This window comes from Nerophis ophidion, linkage group LG19 (genome assembly GCF_033978795.1).
Source record: "Nerophis ophidion isolate RoL-2023_Sa linkage group LG19, RoL_Noph_v1.0, whole genome shotgun sequence".
NCBI lineage: Eukaryota > Metazoa > Chordata > Actinopteri > Syngnathiformes > Syngnathidae > Nerophis > Nerophis ophidion.
The window spans coordinates 33,888,634-33,916,131 of NC_084629.1; the positions used below are offsets into that span (position 1 = coordinate 33,888,634).

At 40.8% G+C, this 27,498-nt stretch overlaps 1 protein-coding gene across 2 annotated transcripts in view; it reads left to right on the forward strand.

The window, feature by feature from the left end:
* Positions 1-27,498, forward strand: part of erbb4b (erb-b2 receptor tyrosine kinase 4b) — a 975,361-nt gene that overhangs the window by 596,415 nt on the left and 351,448 nt on the right. For both annotated transcript variants that reach the window (XM_061879863.1, XM_061879864.1), the window contains 2 exons: positions 17,802-17,920; positions 19,954-20,095. In XM_061879863.1, coding sequence (XP_061735847.1) covers positions 17,802-17,920; positions 19,954-20,095 — 261 coding nt within the window. The remainder of the gene's footprint in view (positions 1-17,801; positions 17,921-19,953; positions 20,096-27,498) is intronic.

Genomic DNA, 27,498 nt, shown 5'->3' on the forward strand with positions numbered 1-27,498 from the left:
TGGAAATTACTGACTGGTGAGGAATGAATGAGTGATTTCACAGTCAAAGACACATCGTCCAGATCTTACCGAGACGATCTCATGCCAGTTGGGAGACACCATCTCTTCAATGTGTCTTTAGTCTTCTCCGTGGCCTCCTACCTGGTCTGTCTGCCCTAAACACCTCCCCAGCGAGACACGATGCCCAAACAACCTCTCTGGCTCTTTCTGGATTACAGAACTTCTCACCCTATCTCGAAGGAAAACTCATTTCGGCCGGTTGTCCTCGTGATCTTGTGCTTTGAGTCGTAACCCAAAGCTCATGACCATAGGTGAGGATAGAGACGTGAATCAACCAGTAAATTGAGAGCTTTGCCTTCCGGCTCAGCTACTTTTTCACCGCGACAGACCAATACAGTGTCCGCATCACTCTTCCCTCACTCGTAAACAAGACAAGTTTGTACAAAAATAATAATTTGGTTTTTGGAAATGATTCAGTTGCAGTCCACATCCGCAGGAAGTATGTTTCATGAAAATCTCCACAAAAAACATTGACTTACTCAAAACAAGGAAAATGGAGATATCTGCTTTTGGTCTGAACCCTTCGTATTGTTTATTACCATCTGGATGTTTATAGTGAGTGCTTCACTTTTGAAGTTCCTGCTTGCACTAATTATCGTATCATTGTAGCACTTAACGACAAGGAACCGTATTCAGAAAAATAGATGCCACTCGTCTCACTGTTGGCCATAGTCCATGCATCAAATAGGATTAACTTGAACACAATCATTCACTGGTTACCCTCTAATTGATTTAAAACTTAGGTGGCATTTACTCGATTTGTGTGCAAACTGAACAGTTTAAATGTGCAGTCCTGTTAGATTACAACACCAAGTCCATTCTCCAAAATCCATTCAGACAAAATGGCAGGCTCACAGTGTTTTGAGAATTTTCCAGTCACAATCCGGGCTTCGGTTACGAAAGTAACTTTTACTGAGCGGTCCAATCCAGACAACACCCAGGACGAATGTACTCTACCATTGGTAGCCGTCACTCCCAGAAGTTGAGATGTTCATAGAGTGTAACCGCCAACCAGCCCGCTGCCTGCCATCTCTCTTTATCACTCCATTCCATTAACAAGCCGCCATGTCGGTCATGTCTTGTGTGAACACAACTTTGTGGGTACAAAACTGCATGTTTAAGTCTTGTGATTAACATTGTATTACTGTGACTATAAGGGTATCGCCAATTAATTTATAATGTGTGAACTGAGTGTTAGTTTGAGGTCCGTGCTGACTAATCAACCCCTGGCATGGAATTTGAATGTTAACAAATCCAGTCAGTGATGATGGAACTCAAAGGGGGCATGCCGGCCTATATTTGTCCCTGGAATCAGTATCAGTCCGGTTTTTAAGTCCGTTTTTTTCCACACCAAAGTCGTTCAAGCGTGCCTTCAATGTCTTTGACGTATTTACATTGGGGTACAGTCACTCTGGAAGACAAAAACACCTCAAATGTTCCTCAAATCAAATGTACTAAAATAATTACAGCGAAACATCAATTTAGGACCACCCCAACCTTTGGATGTTTTAAGAAACAAGCTGTTTTCCGCTTTTTGTTATGCTTTAAATTGCGAGCATAATTGGAGTCACAGTACGAGCCACCCCGCCGCCGGTTGAAGTAGTATTTGTCCAAAGATCGACACAATCCTTCTTCCCTCCAATCACGGTAACTGAGAAAGTTAATCTAAAGGAGAAAAAGTGGACGGCCGGAGCAGGGAAACAAACCTTTAAAAACATGTCCTACCGCAGGCCTAATCGACTCAATTGTTTTGGGGGCAACATTTCCGAGGACCGGGGGATCGCACTCCTCCCTTTACTACTAGTCTTATTTTGTATATATCGGAAGAACCAGCATCCTCTACAGTAGTCTTTTGATTTCGGTCTAGTTATGTTGTCAATTACAGTAGCGCTCTGTTGTTTTTTGTCATGTCTTTGTGATCATATTCTCTTTAGTTAGATTCTGTTTTTTTTTGACTCCGTTAGTTCCTCTTTTTGCGCACCCTGGTTTGTTTTTGTTTCCATGACTACCAATCAGTTCGCCTGTTCTGACGACTCACGCACATGATTCACTTGGACTCATGCACCTGTTGTCAATCACCACGTCACCATTTAAGACCGCAGTTGCCAGGCAGTCAGCCTGGCGACATCACCTTCTACTCACCCTCTACCACCCTCGTAATCAATGCTGATTAACCATGCTGCCTTTTTCATACCCTTTTCTCGGTCCAAGTAAGTTTTCTTAATTGACGCCATAGTTTACAAGTTTTGTTTTGTGACCATAGTTTTTGCCTTAGTGCAAGTCTTTGTTTTCATGGCCACGTTTTATACCTCCTCTGAGAACGCCTTTTTTTAAAACCCTTTGTTTTGTTTTTACTCTTCGAGTTAAAATTAAAAGTTGTCCTTATCTTCATGCCATGTCCTTTCCAATCGATTTGCACCTTGGGAAAACAAACCACACCAAAGTCCTCGTCATGACATTTTTAAGGAGTTTCTGCAAACAAAATGGTCAAATATCATCATTCTAGTGTTTAAAACTGTGAGTCTCTCACAAGTTTTTGAACTAAACTTTTGGACCAGTTGAAAAGCCCAAAGGATGAAAAAAAAGAGGACCTAAAATGGAACCGTGAGGAACACCATGCGTTCACCTAAATAAGTTGAACAAATGACTATTGATTGCACCTGAAATAAACAAGCTACAGCAACACCTCTGTTACAAACATCACTTTACGTAAAAAATATGTACCTGCCAAAAAGAAAGGACTCAAAGGTGTGCCTTGAGGAATGCCTCAATTAGGTAAATACGCAAGTTTGAATCTCAGTGTTCTATATTTGCTCGCAAGGTTGAAATGCAAATGCAATGATCTGCCGAGGTGTTACCATGGTTCAGGTTTCTCTATACAACAGGAATGTTTGTCTCCCAAGTTTGAGCTAAACTCAGGGTCCGTATGGTGTTATTCCCGGGCTGGATGTGGTCCCTGGGCTGCCAGTTGAAAAGCACTGTCCACTGTCCTACTGGTTCGCCAACCTGGTGAGTCAAAGCGACTGCAGCACTGTCAGACCACGGTCACACAAGCTGCAGCCAGCCTCCGCAGCATGTAGCCACACATGTTCAAACCATGGACATGTAGCCATAAAAAAATTCAAAGCTACCGAGGCCGTTTCAGTTTGTTCTGTTAAGTGCTGACTCAACAAACTACACAGTCTGGTTGACAGACATACGCATTGTTTGCTGTCAACTGTGACCTATTGCAGGGGTCGGCACCCCGAAATGTTAAAAGTGCCATATTGGACCAAAAATACAAAGAACTAATTAAAAAAATTAAACGCCTTATAGAAGTGTTCGGGACCCTTTGGGACTGTGTGACAAGGGGTGGCACTTTCGTGACTTCTGCGGTGCTTTTTTGTGGACTTCTGGATCTGCCTCCCGGGAGCCTATTAACCTTTGTAACTTAATGCCAAAAAAACGGAAATGCTGATTATCGGTCCTGCTAGACACCGACCTCTATTTAATAATACAACTTTAACATTTGACAACCAAATAATACAACAAGGTGACTGTAAAAAATCTGGGTATTATCTTCGACCCAACTCTCTCCTTTGAGTCACACATTAAAAGCGTTACTAAAACGGCCTTCTTTCATCTCCGTAATATCGCTAAAACTCGCTCCATTTTGTCCATTAAAGACGCCGAGATCCTTATCCATGCGTTTGTTACGTCTCGTCTCGATTACTGTAACGTATTATTTTCGGGTCTCCCCATGTCTAGCATTAAAAGATTACAGTTGGTACAAAATGCGGCTGCTAGACTTTTGACAAGAACAAGAAAGTTTGATCATATTACGCCTGTACTGGCTCACCTGCACTGGCTTCCCGTGCACTTAAGATGTGACTTTAAGGTTTTACTACTTACGTATAAAATACTACACGGCCTAGCTCCAGCCTATCTTGCCGATTGTATTGTACCATATGTCCCGGCAAGAAATCTGCGTTCAAAAGACTCCGGCTTATTAGTGATTCCTAGAGCCCAAAAAAAGTCTACGGGCTATAGAGCGTTTTCCGTTCGGGCTCCAGTACTCTGGAATGCCCTCCCGGTAACAGTTCGAGATGCTACCTCAGTAGAAGCATTTAAGTCTCACCTTAAAACTCATCTGTATACTCTAGCCTTTAAATAGACCTCCTTTTTAGACCAGTTGATCTGCTGCTTCTTTTCTTTCTCCTATGTCCCCCCCTCCCTTGTGGAGGGGGTCCAGTTCGATGACCATGGATGAAGTACTGGCTGTCCAGAGTCAAGACCCAGGATGGACCGCTCGTCGGGACCCAGGATGGACCGCTCGTCGGGACCCAGGATGGACCGCTCGCCTGTATCGGTTGGGGACATCTCTACGCCGCCGATCCGCCTCCGCTTGAGATGGTCTCCTGTGGACGGGACTCTCGCTGCTGTCTTGGATCCGCTTGAACTGAACTCTCGCGGCTGTGTTGGAGCCACTATGGATTGAACTTTCACAGTATCATGTTAGACCCGCTCGACATCCATTGCTTTCGGTCCCCTAGAGGGGGGGGGGTTGCCCACATCTGAGGTCCTCTCCAAGGTTTCTCATAGTCAGCATTGTCACTGGCGTCCCACTGGATGTGAATTCTCCCTGCCCACTGGGTGTGAGTTTTCATTGCCCTTTTGTGGGTTCTTCCGAGGATGTTGTAGTCGTAATGATTTGTGCAGTCCTTTGAGACATTTGTGATTTGGGGCTATATAAATAAACATTGATTGATTGATTGATTGAGACTAGCTGCTGGGTCTCTGCAACAGCAGAGTCCGTTTGGAGAGACTGGAGGAGATGTGGATGAAGAGACAAGGCTGCTGAGCAAGCACTGAGCGCTGGGACGGACAGGCTTCACAGTGTCTTGGCTGAATGAGCATAGCATCGGACACCTCAGGCTCCTTAGACGCTCCTAAGTTTCTCTCTTACACAGTTGTTTTTTTCCCTTGGCCTCAGTCTGGACCCCCTCTCCCAGGCTTAGACCGATTTTTTTTTTTTTGTCACCCCCCAAACCCACCAATTGTTACCTGTATCTCACCATTTTTGTAAGGGGCGTTGGAAGTTGGCAGACCCGTCAGCGGTCCTGTTCTGTCTCCCGGTAACGTTTGTCTGATCTTGAATGGGAATGTGCTGGAAATTGTAATTCCCCTCAGGGACTAAGTATTTCTGAGTCTGATTATAATGAAGACAACACACAATGTTCAGAGCAATCCTTCAAATGGTCGCCCTCCTTGCATGCTTTTTTCCAACCAGGCTTTTCCGCCTTAACAGGGATCAACATTAGAAGGGGAGGAGATCTCATGTACAGTATCGGTCAGAGTTTTGGTTCTAACGCGGAGTCTTCCTTCATTCTGCCTCAACAAGAGTGTCTGCGGGAGACAGACTAGCACACAAGTCTACCGATGGAGAATATCTTTAAGTCTTTTCTTTATCAGTTTGACTTTGTTGTTCCGCTGTCTCCCAAACGGCCAGAAGCAATCTGAGCAAGCATAGATATGTACGTTCCCCCTGCCTTATTAAATGTAGTTTATGCCCCTCTTCCTGCTGTTTGATTGCCTTTCCATCGCCATCACTCAGCTCAGTCATCTCAGTCAGTTCGGCTGTTCATGATCTCGTTAAGGTAATGAGGGATGGACTTTGAAAGGGATGTTAGCAACATCTCCCAGATGGGCTCTGGGGGGGTCGTCCGTCTTCTGGCTCACACTCGTGTCTTCACCTGGACGTAGATGTCACCGTTTATCCTTGATCGGCTTCCTCGCCAGCTCACTACTTTTTCAAACTGCACAAAATGAATATTTTAAAAGGTCTGACGACAAACTACTTCAAAGGAGAGTTCTGTGACATTGTCATGAATAATTGTTTTGTTTATCTCCAAATTCACATTAAAGGGGATCTTTTTGCTTTTAACAACACAACAAAAAGTGTGTTCAACAAAGTTGGAACTCCCCGACTCTGAACAAAATGTCTAACGTTTTATTTTGAAGTATTAGATACCAGAGTTCAAGCATTTTGTTATTATTCCACCGCAAAAGTTTGCCGGAGGCCTCGGCCCACAGTTTTTTTCAAAGTATCAAAACGTTTGGCTCAATCGGAATCAAAAACTTGCCCACACCCAACCCCCCCGCCCCCAAAATATCCCAGATTACTCGGAATTCCCGGTTTTTCAAAACCCTATTTTCAACACTTTCTGGAAAGTTTTCAAAGTCAAAATTTGTCAACCAACTCATACCATTCCACCTTCAAAACATCCCTCCAAATTGGGACAACAAATGCTCCTATTTTTTTTTCGTACAAATTCCCGGTTTTCCCGAAGTTCCAACATTTCCGGAATATCAATTCTCACTTCAAACTGTTACGACGTCAACATTTTTCAACCGATTCAAACAAATCCAACACCAACCCGTTCATATCTTCCAGGACAATTGTGCTTGTATCAATATTGTCCAAAATGTCCATTTTTTTTTCCAAAATTCCAGGAATTCCAGCATGCTAATTATATATATATATATATATATATATATATATATATATATATATATATATCAATCAATGTTTACTTATATAGCCCTAAATCACTAGTGTCTCAAAGGGCTGCACAAACCACCACGACATCCTCGGTAAGCCCACATAAGGGCAAGGAAAACTCACACCCAGTGGGACATCGGTGACAATAATGACCCAGTGGGACGTCGGTGACAATAATGACTATGAGAACCTTAGAGAGGAGGAAAGCAATGGATGTCGAGCGGGTCTAACATGATACTGTGAAAGTTCAATCCACAATGGATCCAACACAGTAGCGAGAGTCCAGTCCAAAGCGGATTCAACACAGCAGCGAGAGTCCCGTTCACAGCGGAGCCAGCAGGAAACCATCCCAAGCGGAGGCGGATCAGCAGCGCAGAGATGTCCCCAGCCGATACACAGGCAAGCAGTACATGGCCACCGGATCGGACCGGACCCCCTCCACAAGGGAGAGTGGGACATAGAAGAAAAAGAAAAGAAACGGCAGATCAACTGGTCTAAAAAGGGAGTCTATTTAAAGGCTAGAGTATACAGATGAGTTTTGAGGTGAGACTTAAATGCTTCTACTGAGGTGGCATCTCGAACTGTTACCGGGAGGGCATTCCAGAGTACTGGAGCCCGAACGGAAAACGCTCTATAGCCCGCAGACTTTTTTTGGGCTTTGGGAATCACTAACAAGCCGGAGTCCTTTGAACGCAGATTTCTTGCCGGGACATATGGTACAATACAATCGGCAAGATAGGATGGAGCTAGACCGTGTAGTATTTTATACGTAAGTAGTAAAACCTTAAAGTCACATCTTAAGTGCACAGGAAGCCAGTGCAGGTGAGCCAGTACAGGCGTAATGTGATCAAACTTTCTTGTTCTTGTCAAAAGTCTAGCAGCCGCATTTTGTACCAACTGTAATCTTTTAATGCTAGACATGGGGAGACCCGAAAATAATACGTTACAGTAGTCGAGGCGAGACGTAACAAACGCATGGATAATGATCTCAGCGTCTTTAGTGGACAGAATGGAGCGAATTTTAGCGATATTACGGAGATGAAAGAAGGCCGTTTTAGTAACGCTTTTAATGTGTGCCTCAAAGGAGAGAGTTGGGTCGAAGATAATACCCAGATTGTTTACCGAGTCACCTTGTTTTATTATTTGGTTGTCAAATGTTAGAGTTGTATTATTAAATAGAGTTTGGTGTCTAGCAGGACCGATAATCAGCATTTCCATTTTTTTGGCGTTGAGTTGCAAAAAGTTAGCGGACATCCATTGTTTGATTTCATTAAGACACGCCTCCAGCTGACTACAATCCGGCGTGTTGGTCAGCTTTAGGGGCATGTAGAGTTGGGTGTCATCAGCATAACAGTGAAAGCTAACACCGTATTTGCGTATGATGTCACCTAGCGGCAGCATGTAGATGCTGAAGAGTGCAGGGCCAAGGACCGAACCCTGGGGAACTCCACACGTTACCTTAACGTAGTCCGTAATATATATATATATTTATGCTAATTATAAATAAATATATATATATATATATATATATATATATATATATATATATATATATATATATATATATATATATATATATATATTTATATATATATTTATATACATCTGTGCATATGTACCCATGTGTGTGTATATATGTACATGTGTATATATATATATATAAATACAGTAGATGTGCAGCCCTTTGAGACACTAGTGATTTAGGGCTATATAAGTAAACATTGATTTATATATATATATATATATATACATATATATATATATATATATGTATATATACATACCGCAGTTTTCGAATCATAAGTCGCACTTGCCGAAAATGCAAAATAAAGAAGGAAAAAAACATATATAAGTCGCAATGGAGTATAAGTCACATTTTGGGGGGAAATTTATTTGATAAAACCCAAAACAAAGAATTGACATTTGAAAGGCAATTTAAAATAAATAAAGAATAGTAAACAACAGGGTGAATAAGTGTACGTTATATGACGCATAAATAACCAACTGAGAAGGTGCCTGGTATGTTAACGTAACATATTATGGTAAGAGTCATTCAAATAACTATAACATATAGAACATGCTATACGTTTATCTAACAATATGTCAATCCTAATTGCTAAATCCCATGAAATCGTATACGTCTATCTTTTACGTGAAAGAGCTAAATATTATTTGATATTTTACGGTAACGTGTTAATAATTTCACACATAAGCCACACCTGAGTATAAGTCGCACCCACCGCCAAACTATGAAATAAACTGCGATTTATAATCCGAAAAAAGGTGTGTTGTGTGGAGAGAAATTGTGTTTAAACAATAATTTGCATTAAAGTATATACAAACCCCGTTTCCATATGAGTTGGGAAATTGTGTTAAATGTAAATATAAACGGAATACAATGATTTGCAAATACTTTTCAACCCATATTCAATTGAATGCACTACAAAGACAAGATATTTGATGTTCAAACTCATAAACTTTATTTTTTTTTGCAAAAAATAATTATCTTGGAATTTCATGGCTGCAACGCGTGCCAAAGTAGTTGGGAAAGGGCATGTTCACCACTGTGTTACATCACCTTTTCTTTTAAAAACACTCAATAAACATTTGGGAACTGAGGAGACACATTTTTGAAGCTTTTCAGGTGGAATTTTTTCCCATTCTTGCTTGATGTACAGTTTAAGTTGTTCAACAGTCCGGGGTCTCTGTTGTCTTATTTTACGCTTCAAAATTTTCAGTGGGAAACAGGTCTGAACTACAGGCAGACCAATGTTGTACCCGGACTCTTTTACTATGAAGCCACACTGTTGTAACACGTAGTGTGGCGTTGTCTTGCTGAAATAAGCAGGGGCGTCCATGATAATGTTGCTTGGATGACAATATATGTTGCTCTAAAACTTGTATGTACCTTTCAGAATTAATGGTGCCTTCACAGATGTGTACGTTACCCATGCCTTGGGCACTAATTCACCCCCATACCATCACAGATGCTGCCTTTTGAGCTTTGCGCCTATGACAATCCGGATGGTTATTTTCCTCTTTGATCCCGAGGACACAAATGTCCATAGTTTCCAAAAACAATTTGAAATGTGGACTTGTCAGACCACAGAACACTTTTCCATCTTGCATCAGTCCATCTTAGATGATCTCGGGCACAGAGAAGCTGGCGGCGTTTCAGGATTTTGTTGATAAGTGGCTTTCGCTTTGCATAGTAGAGCTTTAACTTGCACTTAGAGATATAGCGACAAACTTTATTTAGTGACAGTGGTTTTCTGAAGTGTTCCAGAGCCCATGTGGTGATATCCTTTAGAGTGTTACGCGAGCACCGCATCGTGGATGCGTGTGGAGAATCACCTCTCGGTGTACAGGATCACAGCAAGCAGAAATGAAGGTAAGAACAGGATATAATATAAAAATACAAAAGAACACTTGTACAAAAGGTAAAGTAAACGTGTGCCAATGCACGGGAAGCAAACTACAGTAAGTTAGAAAAAGAGGCAGAGTTCAAAAGTCCATAAAGCGAGCCGAGCGCGTGGAGCTAAGCTACACTTAGCAAGGAAACAAACAGAGGGAATCTCACGTAACTGCTGCGAAGTGCAAACAAACTTGCCAGGTAGAACAAAGGTAGCAGGCGGTCTTAAATACTAACATAATGATTCAAAACAGGTATGCATCGGGAGTCCGTGCAGGAGGCATAATTAAGTTGCCATGATGACAATACAAAACAAGGAAATGCACAACCAAGGGATCAGTAGGGTCCAGAAATGACCAAAACACACCAAAATGCAAAACAATATATGATCCGTGTAGCAGATCGTGACTTAGAGATTGATGGCGGTTTTTGATACAGTGCCACGTTTCCCAACTTTTTTGTCCCATGTTGCTGGCATCAAATTTTAAAGTTAATGATTATTTGCAAAAAAAAATGTGTTTTATCAGTTTGAACATCAAATATGTTGTCTTTGTAGCATATTCAACTGAATATGGGTTGAAAATGATTTGCAAATCATTGTATTCTGCTTATATTTACATCTAATACAATTTCCCAACTCATATGGAAACGGGGTTTGTATATATATATATATATATATATATATATATATATATATACATATATATATATATATATAATATATATATATATATATATATATATATATATATATATATATATATATATATATATATAGCACAATTGGTAAACGTATGGCATGTTCTATACGTTATAGTTACTTTAATGACTCTTACCATAATATGTTACGATAAAATACCAGGCACGTTCTCAGTTTGGCATTTATGCGTCATATTACGTACACTTTTTCAGCATGTTGTTCACTATTCTTTATTTATTTTAAATTGCCTTTCAAATGTCTATTTTTTGTGTTGGGTTTTATCAAATACATTTACCCCAAAATACTCCAATGCAACTTATATATGTTTTTTTTTTTTTCTTTTTTATGCATTTCGGCAGGTGCGACTTATACTCCGAAAAATGCGATATATATATATATATATATATATATATATATATATATATATATATATACACACACACACATATAGTCTATATACTGTATATGTATATATGTATACATATATATAATTAGCATTGAGGAATTCCTGTAATTTTGGAAAAAAACTGAAATTTTGAAAAATATTAATATGAGCACAGTTGTCCTGGAAGATATGAACGGGTTGGTGTTGGAATTTTTTGAATCGGTTGAAAAAAGTTAACATCGTAACAGTTTGAATTAAAATGTGGTATTCCAGAATTGTTGGAATACCTATATATATATATGTATGTATATATATATATATATATATATATATATATATATATATATATATATATATATATATATATATATATATATATATATTCTACCGCTTATTCCCTTTTGGGGTCGCGGGGGGCGCTGGCGCTTATCTCCGCTACAATCGGGCGGAAGGCGGTCTACACCGTGGACAAGTCGCCAACTCATCACAGGGCCAACACAGATAGACAGACAACATTCACACTCACATTCACACACTAGGGCCAATTTAGTGTTACCAATCAACCTATCCCCAGGTGCATGTCTTTGGAGGTGGGAGGAAGCCGGAGTACCCGGAGGGAACCCACGCAGTCACGGGGAGAACATGCAAACTCCACACAGAAAGATTCCGAGCCTGGAATTGAACCTGCAGGACCTTCGTATTGTCAGGCAGACACACTAACCCCTCTTCCACCTATATCATACATATATATATATATATATATATATATATATATATATATATATATATATATATATATATATATATATATATATATATATATATATATCAATCAATCAATCAATGTTTACTTATATAGCCCTAAATCACTAGTGTCTCAGAGGGCTGCACAAACCACTACGACATCCTCGGTAGGCCCACATAAGGGCAAGGAAAACTCACACCCAGTGGGACATCGGTGACAATAATGACCCAGTGGGACGTCGGTGACAATGATGACTATGAGAACATGATACTGTGATACTGATGATACTGATGACTATGAGAACATATGAGAACATGATACTGTGAAAGATCAATCCATAATGGATCCAACACAGTCGCGAGAGTACAGTCCAAAGCGGATCCAACACAGCAGCGAGAGTCCCGTTCACAGCGGAGCCAGTAGGAAACCATCCCAAGCGGAGGCTGATCAGCAGCGCAGAGATGTCCCCAGCCGATACACAGGCGAGCAGTACATGGCCACCGGATCGGACCGGACTCCCTCCACAAAGGAGAGTGGGACATAGAAGAAAAAGAAAAGAAACGGCAGATCAACTGGTCTAAAAAGGGAGTCTATTTAAAGGCTAGAGTATACAAATGAGTTTTAAGGTGAGACTTAAATGCTTCTACTGAGGTGGCATCTCGAACTGTTACCGGGAGGGCATTCCAGAGTACTGGAGCCCGAAATGAAAAAGCTCTACAGCCCGCAGACTTTTTTTGGGCTTTGGGGATCACTAATAAGCCGCAGTCCTTTGAACGCAGATTTCTTGCAGGGACATATGGTACAATACAATCGGCAAGATAGGATGGAGCTAGACCGTGTAGTATTTTATACGTAAGTAGTAAAACCTTAAAGTCACATCTTAAGTGCACAGGAAGCCAGTGCAGGTGAGCCAGTACAGGCGTAATGTGATCAAACTTTCTTGTTCTTGTCAAAAGTCTAGCAGCCGCATTTTGTACCAACTGTAATCTTTTAATGCTAGACATGGGGAGACCCGAAAATAATACGCTACGGTAGTCGAGGCGAGACGTAACAAACGCATGGATAATGATCTCAGCGTCTTTAGTGGACAGAATGGAGCGAATTTTAGCGATATTGCGGAGATGAAAGAAGGCCGTTTTAGTAACGCTTTTAATGTGTGCCTCAATATATATATATATATATATATATATAATTTTATTTATTTATTTCGTAAAAATTCCAGGTTTTCTTGAAATTCCAACAATTCTGGAATACCAAATCTTAATTCAAACTGTTACGATTTCCAACAATTGTTGGAATTTCGAGATAACCAGGAATTCGTACGAAATAAATAAATACAAATCATATGTATATATATATATATGTATATATATATATATATATATATATATATATATATATATATATATATATATATATATATATATATGTATATATATATATATATATATATATATATATATATATATATATATATATTTATATATAATGTGTGTATATCAACACATGAACATATCTCCTGCAGTCTTTTAAATCAAGACTTTTTTTGAGCAGCAGGATGTAAAATGCTGTTGTGGACTGTTGGAAGTAAAGATCATTATGTGACACATTGTGACTTTGGCGAGATGGAACTTGTGACTGATGTTGTAAGCCACGGTCTGAAATTGAAGCTCCGGGGTATATTTTAAGTGATAAATTGTTCTTTATGTCAGTTGTGAAATAGCCTTTTTACTCACTTCCGTCGTTTTAAAGGGGAAGGTTAGAGCCAAGCAGTCCCACAGTATGTTTTGAAAAGCAGACTCACTTGAAGAGTATTACAAATACATTTGAACCCTACATATCATAAACAGAGTGGCACTAATGTTTCTTTCCACACACAGTGAAGTGAGTTTTGTCAATGCATGTTTGTTTGTCAGGTTGGCTTTTCGCCATTACAGTCATTCTAGTTCATCGCTGTGTGAGGAAATGTGTGAAAGCATTGTGGATAGTCACACTTCCACAAATAAAAACACCCACGAGCAATACATTTTGACTTTGCAAAGTGACGTTTTTACATTCACCTCGCAATGATGGTGGCATTTTATGATTTTTTCTCAAGTCTGGGTGGGTTACATCCTATGGATGTTTTCTTCGTAAATGTAGTGTTTTGCATATTGTGTCGACCTGGGAGTTATATGCAAAGCGCATTTGAAAAAAAAAAAAATGAGGCAGGCTACTGGTTTTTATTTCCTCTGTGAATATCATTACTTTAATCATCCTCGGTAGCTCTTAAACGGGGGATTTCCTGCTCTACTTGAAGTAGTGCTGCTGACACATCAACTATGTGTTTAACCACTTGCACCAAGCAATTTGACAGTGTGAATTGCTGAAGGAAGGCCAGGAAGGGCAAAACTAATAACACATGGCCTTAATTTGAACAATATCCCCCAAAAATGTGTACAATTTGGAAAATGTGTACAATTTGGAAAACTCATAAACTTTATTTTTTCTGCAAAAAATAATTATCTTGGAATTTCATGGCTCCAACGCGTGCCAAAGTAGTTGGGAAAGGGCATGTTCACCACTGTGTTACATCACTTTTTCTTTTAACAACACTCAATAAACATTTGGGAACTGAGGAGACACATTTTTGAAGCTTTTCAGGTGGAATTTTTTCCCATTTTTGCTTGATGTACTGTTTAAGTTGTTCAACAGTCCAGGGTCTCTGTTGTCTTATTTTACGCTTCAAAATTTTCAGTGGGAAACAGGTCTGAAATACAGGCAGACCAGTGTTATACCCGGACTCTTTTACTATGAAGCCACGCTGTTGTAACACGTAGTGTGGCGTTTTCTTGCTGAAATAAGCAGGGGCGTCCATGATAACGTTGCTTGAATGAAAATATATGTTGCTCCAAAACTTGTATGTACCTTTCAGAATTAATGGTGCCTTCACAGATGTGTACGTTACCCATGCCTTGGGCACTAATTCCCCCCCATACTATCACAGATGCTGCCTTTTGAGCTTTGCGCCTATAACAATCCGGATGGTTTTTTTCTTCTTTGATCCCGAGGACACAAATGTCCATGGACTACGGAAAAAGGAGATACAGCCATGAAACATTTAAAACTGGGAGGTATTTCCATGTTCCATTTCCAGGCTTCACGGTGGCAGAGGGGTTAGTGCGTCTGCCTCACAATACGAAGGTCCTGCAGTCCTGGGTTCAAATCCAGGCTCGGGATCTTTCTGTGTGGCGTTTGCATGATCTCCCCGTGAATGCGTGGGTTCCCTCCGAGTACTCCGGGATAAGTTGATTGGCAACACTAAATTGGCCCTAGTGTGTGAATGTGAGTGTGAATGTTGTCTGTCTATTTGTGTTGGCCCTGCGATGAGGTGGCGACTTGTCCAGGGTGTACCCCACCTTCCGCCCGATAGTAGCTGAGATAGGCACCAGTGCCCCCCGCGACCCCAAAAGGGAATAAGCGGTTGAAAATGGATGGATGGAAGGTTCCCAGTGCCACCCACACTGGTTTAAATGTAACTTAGATATTAGGTTTCACTATGTAAAGCGCTTTGAGTCACTAGAGAAAAGCGCTATATAAATATAATTCACTTCACAATTTCCATGTGTGTCCTCCATAGCCAATTCATCATCCATCCTTCCATCCATTTTCTACCGCTTATTTCTTTCGGAGTCACGGGGGGCGCTGGAGCCTATCTCAGCTACAATCGGGTGGAAGGCGGAGTACACCCTGGACAAGTCACCACCTCATCGCAGGGCCAACACAGATAATCAGATAGAATTTTTTTTTTAATGTACCCTATTTTCACTTCCATCCATCCATTTTTTACCGCTTATTCCCTTTGGGGTCGCAATCGGGTGGAGGGCGGGGTGCACCCTGGACAAGTCGCCATCTCATCGCAGCCTATTTTCACTTGTTTTGAAAAAAAAAAAAAAAGTCCATATATTAGCCGCACTGGACTCTAAGTCGCAAATATATACGTTGTGAAATGAGTAATTTACACATAAATATTTTGTAAATGTTTATTTACATACCTTATTTTTTTACATTTTCCTGAAGGAACTTTCCTGAAGGAATCAATAAAGTACTATCTAATAGTTTCCAAAAGGTGTCTGTAACACAGCAGTAAAACGGCTGATCAAACAAAACAGAAGTCACCATCACGCCACGGACCCACTAGCTGCAGAAGCTAGCGCTCCAATCAGCTAAACAGACTCAATAACTCCACGGCGATGTTTTGCTGAATTTACTGACGAATTTGTGAAACTGAAACAATACGAAAATAATGCCGTTGTACGTTTGTAAGTTAATAATACTAACACAGAGACTCGTAAACATTTTAGCATATTAGTCTATGCTACTGACGTTAGCTTAATTGTGTTTTAATTTTAATTTTATGCTTAATTTTATACATGCGACCGCATGTATAAAAATGCACGGGAAATCTCCAACAAGCATCCCACACCGGACGGTTTAGGGAGTTATCCTAGCTTTTGTTATAATGTTAAAACGTACAAATGTTGAAGAATTCATACGAGTAAAAACGCTATAGACGGCTGTAAGACGGAACGGCACTACTACTTCCTGTTGATTTTTCAGTCTAAGCAGAGGGGCACTGCGAGCACAAACAATAACATTTTAACAATTTCAGTGTAATTGCTTGTTATTTTTTTTGCTATTTGCATAACGGCCATCAGCGAAAAAAAATCCACGAATCAGCCGCACTGTTTCATAAGCCGCCCGGTTCAAAGTGGAGGGAAAATATAGAGACCCATAGTCCGTACATCACAGTGTACATGCGTGTGGAAGTTGCTTCCTCGCAGTCCCACTGTCAGACACGGCACAGGAGCCCAGCGTGCAGGTTTTAACAAGGTCTCAATCAGCATATGTTTCAACAAAAGTTTTCTCTCCAGCCGAACGTGACATTTCAGTCACGTCCGTATCCGCTCTCCCCTCCTGCTCCCGGCTGCTCATTAGATTAACACGTACCACCTGTGAAATCAAATCACCTGCCAGCTGTGTCTCGCCGTCAGCACTGCCCCTCCCCCGTCTGATGGTGCCCTGCCCTCAGCACCATGGACAGAGGCGGTGACCTTTGCTCCTGCAGTCAACGCTGGCCACATCTCCCTTCCTATGTGGAAGTGTTGTGTTTTTCTATATCATCCCAAACATAACAAACCAAAAAGTGTCACCTCGATTTCTTTCTGATATAAAAGTGCATGCAGTATTGTCGGAGAAAACTAATGTTTTAGGTTATTTGGGTTCTGTCACCTTCTTAACAGCTCCTTAAAAATCGCTAAATGAGGTGAGTAATTCTATCCCAGGTCCTTAAGAAGTGCAACTAACTAAAGATTAGGGTTACTCTGTAGACACCACAACTGACTGTAGCAGCTGCTACTACGCAGGAGGCTGTCAATACTGGGCGAGTAGTCTGACCCTTAAACGAGGCGACATCTACCCTTTCAACTGTTATCAAGGGTGGTCTACACCACTCTTCCATCCATCAATCCATTTTCTACCGCTCATTCCCTTTGGGTTCGCGGGGGGCACTGGAGCCTATCTCAGCTACAATCGGGCGGAAGACGGAGTACACCCTGGACAAGTCGCCACCTAATTGCAGTACACCACTCTTACATTTATCAATTTATGATCATGACTGATGTTGGGCCAGCAGAGAAGGGCTGACTGGCCCACCACTGGTTTCAACTCTAAGTCGTCCCAATTGCATCCTATTATTACTCACCCGGTTCAAACAAGAATCTGTGAGGTATTGTACCAATAAATTGTAATTGGTTAAACATTTTGTAAGTGTACATACTAATACATTTGTATTGGATACAGATCCTTGCAAGAAATAAGTGATTGAAGCAAATAACCATGATTTTTTTCTCTGAAATGCAATCATAAGTAAAATATCATGACGTGTGTGTAATAAGTGTTTTATTTCCACATCCACAGTGACTAAGACGGTTTGTGCCGAGCAGTGCGACGGCCGTTGTTTCGGTCCCTATGTGAGTGACTGCTGCCATCGTGAGTGTGCAGGTGGCTGCTTTGGACCCAAGGACACTGACTGCTTTGTAAGTGTACTTGCACACGCACACACATGCACGGATGCACACAAACACACACACACACAAACATGCACGCACGCACGCACGCACCCACACACAAGTTTGACAGAAACCAAACCGTTGCATTATATTTGCATACAATCCAATAATGACAATGTCCTTCTTGGGCTTTACCACATAATCATTAAAATCATTAGATTTAATAATCAATATTTATATATATATATTTATATATATATATACATATATATGTATATATGTATTAGGGGTGTGGCAAAAAATTGATTCGAATACAAATCGAATCGTTTAGGTTGTGCGATTCAGAATCGATTCTCATTTTGAAAAAATCTATTTTATTTTGTTTTAATCAATCCAACAAACCACTACACAGCAATACCATAACAATGCTATCCAATTCCAAAACCAAACCTGACCCAGCAACACTCAGAACTGCAATAAACAGAGCATTTGAGAAAAGACAACACGACACAGAACAAACCAAAAGTAATGAAACAAAAATGAATATTATCAACAACAGTATCAATATTAATTATAATTTCAGCATAGCAGTGATCAAAAATCCCTCACTGACATTATCATTACACATTTATAAAAATAATAAAAAAGAACAATTGTGTCACAGTGGCTACAACTTGCATCGCATCTCATAAGCTTGACAACACACTGTGTCCAATATTTTCACAAAGATAAAATAAGTCATATTTTTGGTTTGTTTAATAGTTAAAACAAATTTACATTATTGCAATCAGTTGATTAAACATTGTCCTTTCCAATTATAAAACCTTTTTTTTTTTTTTAATCTACTACTCTGCTAGCATTTCAGCAGACTGGGGTGGATCCTGCTGAAATCCTATGTATTGAATGAATACAGAATCTAATCGAATCGAAAAAATCGATATATTATCAAATCGTGACCCCAAGAATCGATATTGAATCGAATCGTTGGACACCCAAAGATTCACAGCCCTAATATATATATATATATATATATATATATATATATATATATATATATATATATACATATATACATATATGTGTGTGTGTGCGTGTGCGTGTTTATGTATGTATGTATATATGCCAGAAGAAAGCCATTTCTGCGCAAATGTCACAAAGTATCCTGCGTATATTAAGTCAACAGCACTAAAAAGCCTCAAAATTTATGGAACAATGTAATTTAGAGTGATGAGACCAAAATGTAACTTTTTGGCCACTCGACCATACAGCCCATTTTTCTTCAAGTGCCTCCTTATTGTGCATCTTGAAACAGCCACACCACAATTTTTCAGAGTCCTGTATTTCAGCTGAAGTTATTTGTGGATTTTTTTTTTGCACCTCGAACAATTTTCCTGGCAGTTGTGGCTTAAATCGTTGCTGGTTTACCTGAATCCCTCATTTTTTACTGCTTAATCAGCGTTTGAACACTGCTGATTGCCATTCTCAACTCCTTGGATATCTTTTTATACCCCTTTCCTGTTTTATGCAGTTCAATTACCTTTTCTCTCAGATCCTTTGACAATTCTTTTGACCTTCCCCATGACTCAGAATCCAGAAACATCTGGATTAAAGATGCAATGGTCAGTCAGGATGCCCAGAAACTCACTGACCTTTTATACACACACTAATTACAAACAAACATCTCACCGGTGAGGATAGAAACCTTGATTATTCATTCAAACCTGTTTGCGTCAACTTGTGTACATGTTATCAGATCAAAGTCACTCGGGTATGTAAACTTTTTATCAGGGTCATTTGGGTGCTTTCTTTTGTCATTTTGAGTAAACGTAGTTGTTGGCCAATAAATAGCTTCACACCACCATTAAGCATGAGTGGAAGAAAGGTTTTTGTGTTATCATTCATATTCTCTGAAGAATGGCCAAGAAATCATAAATCCTCCCAGGGTATGTAAACTTATGAGCACAACTGTATATGTATATGTGTGTAAATATATCATGATACATGTTATTGTTATTCTTCTATTCAGCCGTGTTTTTATCTTGAATTTCCGAAATGTCTAGGCTTGCACAAACTTCAACGACAGTGGAGCTTGTGTGACCCAGTGCCCCCAGCCTTTTGTGTACAACCCCACTACCTTCCAGCTGGAGCACAACCCCAGGGCCAAATACACCTATGGAGCCTTCTGCGTCAAGAAGTGTCCGCGTAAGTCTGGAAAATTAACAACTGGACACAAACACACACACACACAATTTACAGATTTGACCAATAATTGCTATCTGCATGAAAAAAATTAATGGATGATATCTTAAATTTCAGAAATAAGTTTTGATACAAGCAGCACTGCAGCGCGTGTAAGCTGGACAGATAGTTAACATCTAAATGTCTTCCAATAGGCATATAGTGTAACCTGAGTCTTGCCAGATCCTTGTAGTTCACTGAGCACCACACAAGGATCTGGGCTCTAGAGCAATACAAATTATTTCAACATAGCAAACAACAATGAACCAATCAGGATTTCGTGGATGTGACGTAGCGCCGAAGCGACTGTTTGATTCAAACAACAACGGCGGCATGCAGCGAGGAGTCGTGTGCTGACATTCAATCAATCAATCAATCAATGTTTGTTTGTATAGCCCTAAATCACAAGTGTCTCAAAGGGCTGCACAAGCCACAACGACATCCTCTGTTCAAATCCCACAAAAGGACAAGGAAAAACTCACAACCCATTGGGATGTCAATGTGTGAGAAACCTTGGAGAGGACCGCAGATGTGGTTGACGCCCACCCGCTAGGGTAGGGGTCGGCAACCCGCGGCTCCGGAGCCGCACGCGGCTCTTTGGCCACTCTGATGTGGCTCAGCTGCACAATCGCCAACCCCCCCGTAACAATCGGGGGGGTTGGCGCCTCTTCCGGACATCACCCGGGGTCAAAATTCTTCGACTTTCACTCGGACAACAATATTGAGGGCGTGCCGTGATGGCTTTACTTTTAGCGCCCTCTAAATTTTGACGCGTTTCACAAAATAAAAAAGAGACAATGGGAGCCGCAACCATTCTCGCGAATAACCGCTGGTGGTCACCAATATAACAGTAATAAGGGCGTGCCATGAAGCCATTGCCTTTAACGCCTTCTACAACATGTACAGACATCTTGCCAGTACAGTATCATGTTATATGTGGCTTCCGCAGATACACATACACGACTGCAAGGCATACTGGGTGACACGGAGTACACTTAAGGTTGTGATTTAAATAACTTTAACACCCTTACTAATATGCACCACACTGTGAACCCACACCAAACAAGAATGACAAACACATTTCGGGAGAACATCCTCACAGTAACACGACATAAATGCAACATAACAAATACCCAGAATCCTTTGCATCCAGGACTCTTCCTGACTATATTATACACCCCCGCCTACCTCAGCATTCTGGGTAATTGTTATGTTGCGTTTAGAATGTGTTACAGTGCGTGTTTTCTCCAGAAATGTGTTTGTCATTCTTGTTTGGTGTGGGTTCACAGTGTGGTGCATGTTGTAGAAGGCGTCAAAGGCAATGGCTTCATGGCACGCCCTTATTACTGTTATATGGGTGACCACCAGCAGATATTCACGAGAACTATTGCGGCTCCCTTTGTCTTCTTTAATTTGTGAAACGGGTCAAAATGGCTCTTTGAGTGATAAAGGTTGCCGACCCCTGCTCTAGGGAGACCGGATGCAATGGACATCGCGTGGGTCTAGCATAATATTGTGAAAATCCAATCCATAGTGGATCTAACATAATAGTGTGTGTCCAGTTCATAGTGGGGCCAGCAGGATATTATCATGAGCGGAGACGGGTCAGCAGCGCAGAGATGTCCCCAACCGAGGGGCAGACGAGCAGTCCACCCCAGGTCTCGACCTTTGACAGCCAGCACTTCATCCATGGCCACCGGACCTGTGCCACCCCCTTCCACAAGGGAGAGGAGGGCAGAGCAGAAAAGAAAACAAACGGCAGATCAACTGGTTTTAAAAGGGGGTCTATTTAAAGGCTAGAGTATAAAGATGAGTTATAAGATGGGACTTAAATACTCAAATGCAGACATTGATTTTGCTATTGCAACTGTTTTGTCGAATCCATCACTCTACTGACATTGCTGTCAGTAGATTGTTTCAGTAAAAGTTCTCAAACTTTTCGCTCTGTCGTTATCCAATATGTCGGCTGTTCTGTTTTGGATTTCCCAGCGTAGCTCTCATCAGCGTCACGGGTTGATTTCGATGCGCGTGGTTGAAGTAGCACATCATTCAAGATAACGGACAAGTGGTTTATCCAATCGCATACAATTTAATAATGTTGGTCTTGTTTGTATTTTAGTCAAGTCATTTACACATGGTAAACATGCTCGGCTGTATTCTAGGCTACTAGGAGATAGCAGCTACATAACAGCTAAGCAAACCCTAGCATTGATTGATTGATTGAAACAGTATAGTAAATATTCAATCAATCAATGTACATTTATATAGCCCTAAATCACAAATGTCTCAAAGGACTGTACAAACCATTACGACTACGACATCCTCGGAAGACCCACATAAGGGCAAGGAAAACTCACACCCAGTGGGAAAGGAGAATTCACACCCAGTGGGACGCCAGTGACAATGATTACTATGAGAAACCTTGGAGAGGACCTCAAATATGGGCAACCCCCAACCCGCCCCCCCCCCCCCCCCACCCCTTCCCCCCATAGGGGACCAAAAGCAATGGATGTCGAGCGGGTCTAACATTATACTGCGAAAGTTCAACACACACATATCCGCAAGTAGAAGAACAATTTTCTTCAAAGTAGTACTTTTGGCATGGTTTTTTCACTTTTTGTGCAATATTTTGCTTTTCACCGGCAGAAACCGTAGTTCAAACTCTTCAAAGACAGGAGTTACTGAGTCAATTTAAGGCCGACGGAGCCACTGATCTGCGATGGTTGTTAAAGGGGAACATTATCACCATTTCCAAAGGGTTAAAAACAATACAAATAAGTTCCCAGTGGCTTGTTGTATTTTTTGAATTTTTTTGCAAAATTTTACCGGTCCTGGAATATCCCTAAAAAAAGCTTTAAAGTGCTTGATTTTCGCTATTTGCGATGCGACTATCCATTTCCCTGTGACGTCATACAGTGCAGCCAATGTAAACAAACAATGGCGAATACCACAGCAAGATATAGCGACATTAGCTCGGATAAAGACTCGGATTTCAGCGGCTTAAGCGATTCAACATATTACGCATGTATTGAAACGGATGGTTTGAGTATGAAAGTATTGAAGAAGAAACTGAAGCTATTGAGCAAATAGCTATTGACGCTATTCATAGCCATAGCATGGCCGAATAGCTGCGTTAGCATCGCCGGTAAAATCTGCAGACCAAACGATCAGGACTTTCGCATCTCGTGACACTGGAGCAACTTAAATCCTTTGATTGGTAAGTGTTTTTTTCGCATTAAATGTGGGTGGAAGGAAATGTAATATAGTAGCAAATGCATCTGCAGGTTATCCATACATCTCTGTGCCATGTCTGCTTTAGCACCGCCGGTAAATAGCATCTTAGCATCGATTAGCATAGCATTTTAGCATCGATTAGCTGGCAGTCAACATCAACAAAACTCACCTATGTGATTTCGTTGACTTTATCGTTGCAAATGCATCTGCAGGTTATCCATACATCTCTGTGCCATGTCTGTCATCGCCGGTAAAATGTGGAGGCACTCTGACACTTTCAATGGGGGTCTGGCGGGAGACACTTTTGCATTTTCGGGCCAGTGGTACAACTTGAATCCCTCCCTGTTAGTGTTGTTACACCCTCCGACAATACATCGACGAGGCATGATGTCTCCAAAGTTCCAAAAAATAGTCGAAAAAACGGAAAATAACAGAGCGGAGACCCAATGTTTGCAATGTGTTGAAAATGAAAATGGCGGCTGTATTACTTTGGAGACGTCACATTCTGACATCATCGCAAAAAGAGCGATAAACAGAAAGGCGTTTAATTCGCATAAATTCACCCATTTAGAGTTTGGAAATCGGTTAAAAAAATATATGGTCTTTTTTCTGCACCATCAAGGTATATATTGACGCTTACATAGGTCTGGTGATAATGTTCCCCGTTAATAACAGAAGAAGAAGAAGAAAAACAGTCACTATACGATCGCTTCTGGAATACACTATGGGTCCAAGGATGCGTCATTACCGTCAACTTGTTTTACGTCAGTTATGACCATGCCTCCCGTCACAGAGTTACCATAGTTTTCTTTTTTTTTAATCTTTATTTGAATAACAATATCATATAGAATATCACTTACAAACCACAAAAAACGTTATTTAAGAATCAGTGACGTGCGGTGATGTTTAGCTGGTGAGGCACTGACGTAATTAGAATCAGATTTACAAATATACAGTATGTGCTCTGCACAGATTATTTGTACAGCTCGGTTGGTAGAGCGGCCGTGCCAGCAACTTGAGGGTTGCAGGTTCGAGCCCTGCTTCCGCCATCCTAGACACTACCGTTGTGTCCTTGGGCAAGACACTTTACCCACCTGCTCCCAGTGCCACCCACACTGGTTTAAATGTAAAAATTAGATATTGGGTTTCACTATATAAAGCGCTTTGAGTCATTAGAGAAAAACCGCTATATAAATATAATTCACTTCACTTCACATTTGATTGGCAGCAGTTTACGGGTTATGTTTAATTTCTACATTTTTTACACATCCAAACTGTCGGCAAAAAATGTGCATTTCATTTAAAACAAAACAAAAATAATATTATCGCCGTCTTACCTTTATAAATGAAGTCCATATGCCGGTCCTTCTGGATAAAAATAGCCGTCACTTCCTGGTAAAAGTCCTCCTTCACTTCCTTCAGTTTTAAAAGTCGTATAAGAGTTCAACATAGTTGCCGCGATTAGTAGAGCTCCTACTCTCATAATTTCCACGAAATGCGAGCTGCTGTTTGGCGAAGAAGCAGGTCGCATGGATGGCATCTTTTAAAATCTCTCGGTTCTCTTCAACCTTAGCATAATGGACACTGATGTTGAGTCGCCGCTGTTCATCCAAGGCAGAGTGTGAGGCTTGTGTGGCATTGTGATGCCGGATTGGTTCTTCCAGGGATGCATTGAAGCGATGAACACAACAAGGTAAGATATAAATAGATTTATTAAAATAATAAAAGGCTAGGAACAAAAACACAGGAGCTAAGGAAAAAGGCAAACAAAAGACGCTAGCGTGAAAGCTAGGATAAACGACTAGGAAACTAAAACTGGCACGTAGGCACAAAAGAGAATAGAAACAACTAGCGTGAAAGCTAGGAATAAAATAAACGTAGCGTGAGAGCTAACGGTAGAGAGCATGGAAAAACAAGTCATCACTGTTGCACGAGGTCAAATTAGGATCTGAGGAAGCCTGAACAGAAAAGGCTGGCTTATAAAGGAGGATGATTAGCTGAAGCAGGTGTGCGGGACCGAGTGTAGCAGGTGGACTAATAAGGTGACCATGGTGATGGACCAAACGGGAAATAAATGGGTCAGATGGAGAATGAAAACACAGATGGAAAAATAAACAACAATATGCGAAGATCAGAGTAACTGATTGCAACACAGAGTCTATCCCCGTCATCTCAAACGTTTTTAGCGCAATTTAGGTTTGAATATGGACGGCTCATGTTTGGTGAGGCTTCTACGCAAATTCTTTGGGTCACAAAATCCCATTTGAGTCCACACAGTTCCACAGGTTTATAAAAGAAGGCAAGGAAGGCAGAAAAGGCGGTTTATTATAGAACATCCACAAAGCAGGTCTTTTCACACATACCACTCCATTCGGAAAGAGCGAGTAACTTTCCGTCCTGCTGATTGAAACAAACCATTGGTCTTCTTTTAGTAGTTATCCCCTGCTTCGCTTCAAAGTCCACTTTAGAAAACTGTTTACGTGCGGAAATGTTGTCATCCATGTTGAAAGTCGGGGTGCAGGAGACGTAAAAAATAAGTCGCTGCGGCACTTACCCGCTGAGGCCACCGTATGTCTCTGATCATGAGCCCCTATCGTGAGGCACAAGAACTGTTTGCCTCACCTCACACTTTTTTCTCTGCCGTTTTGATGGCTCAACCAATGCACAGCAGACAGAGAAGTTTACAAGGGATTGCGAAAATTGAGCGATTTTGAAGAAAAAAATAATCCAAATTGGTGAAGCTAAGTGAAAATTAAAAACTAACAATTACAATTATTGTATCATTATATATTTTATTTCTTTGCATGATCACAGGTGAGGCACTGCCTCCCCTGACCGAACGTCAGTGTTACGAATATTGGATCAATTGTATTTATTGCCTTTCAGACGTGACCTGACAGTGTACAAAAAAGGGGAACTGCACTTTTTCAGGGAATTGTTTTGTTCTTTTATGGGTTATACTTGTATACCGCTTTTCTACCTTAAAGGTAGTTCAAGCGCTTTCACCCATTCACAATTGTATGGCGGGAGCTGCCATGCAAGGCCCTAACCACGACCCATCAGGAACAAGGGGGAAGTAACAACGGGCGTGACGAGGTTGGTAGAAGGTTGGGATTGAACCAGGAACCCTCAGGTTGCTGGCACGGCCACTCTCCCAACCGTGCCACGCCGATCCCAAAATAAGCAGATATTAACAGTAAATGAACAAATAGATTGATAATTCCTTTTCCACCACTTGTCCTTAATAATGTTGACAAAATAATAGAATGATAAATGAGCCAATATTTTACTGTAAAATGTGGGATGGATGACTTTATATAGTCAGTTTAGATGAAAAATTAATCATAATCCCCACGAAAGGGTTAAAAAACAAGCATCCTTTTGTGACAGCCCCACCATTTCCAGGTCTAAATAAAGTGTCAAAATCGACCAACTTGTGGGTTTATGTCTACAAACTTCTACTCTCCAGGTGAGAAGCATGATTTATAATGTAGAATTAACTTTCACCAACTCAGAGGCGATGCAGCAGCTCAATATGTCAATATAGCAGCTTAAAGTTAAAGTACCAATAATTGTCACACACACACCAGATGTGGCAAAATTATTCTCTGCATTTGGCCCATCACCTTTGATCACCCTCTGGGAGGTGAGGGGAGCAGTGAGCAGCATCAGTGGCCACGCCCGGGAATCATTTTTGGTGATTTAACCCCCAATTCCAACCCTTGATGTTGAGTGCCAAGCAGGGAGCTAATGGGTCCCATTTTTAATAGTCTTTGGTATGACTAGGCCGGGGTTCGAACTCACAATGTACCAATTTCAGGGTGGACACTCTAAGCTAGTTAGCTCTCTGTGATCACGGCACCGCTACAAATAGTTTTTGTGTGTTAGCACTTATAATAACATTATTGCTAATACTTGTTAATATTCAGGTCACGGCATGTAAATGGAGTATTGTTGGCTCTCAATGGCCGTAATAGTGTACTCCTATTATCTGCATTGTTAGCCACCTCGTACTTGCCATATTTTACGAGTGAGAATGCATTAAAAAAAATGTTCTTGTCCTACAAAGGGATTGTGAATAGAGATGTCCGGTAATATCGGACTGCCGATATAATCGGTCGATAAATGCTTCA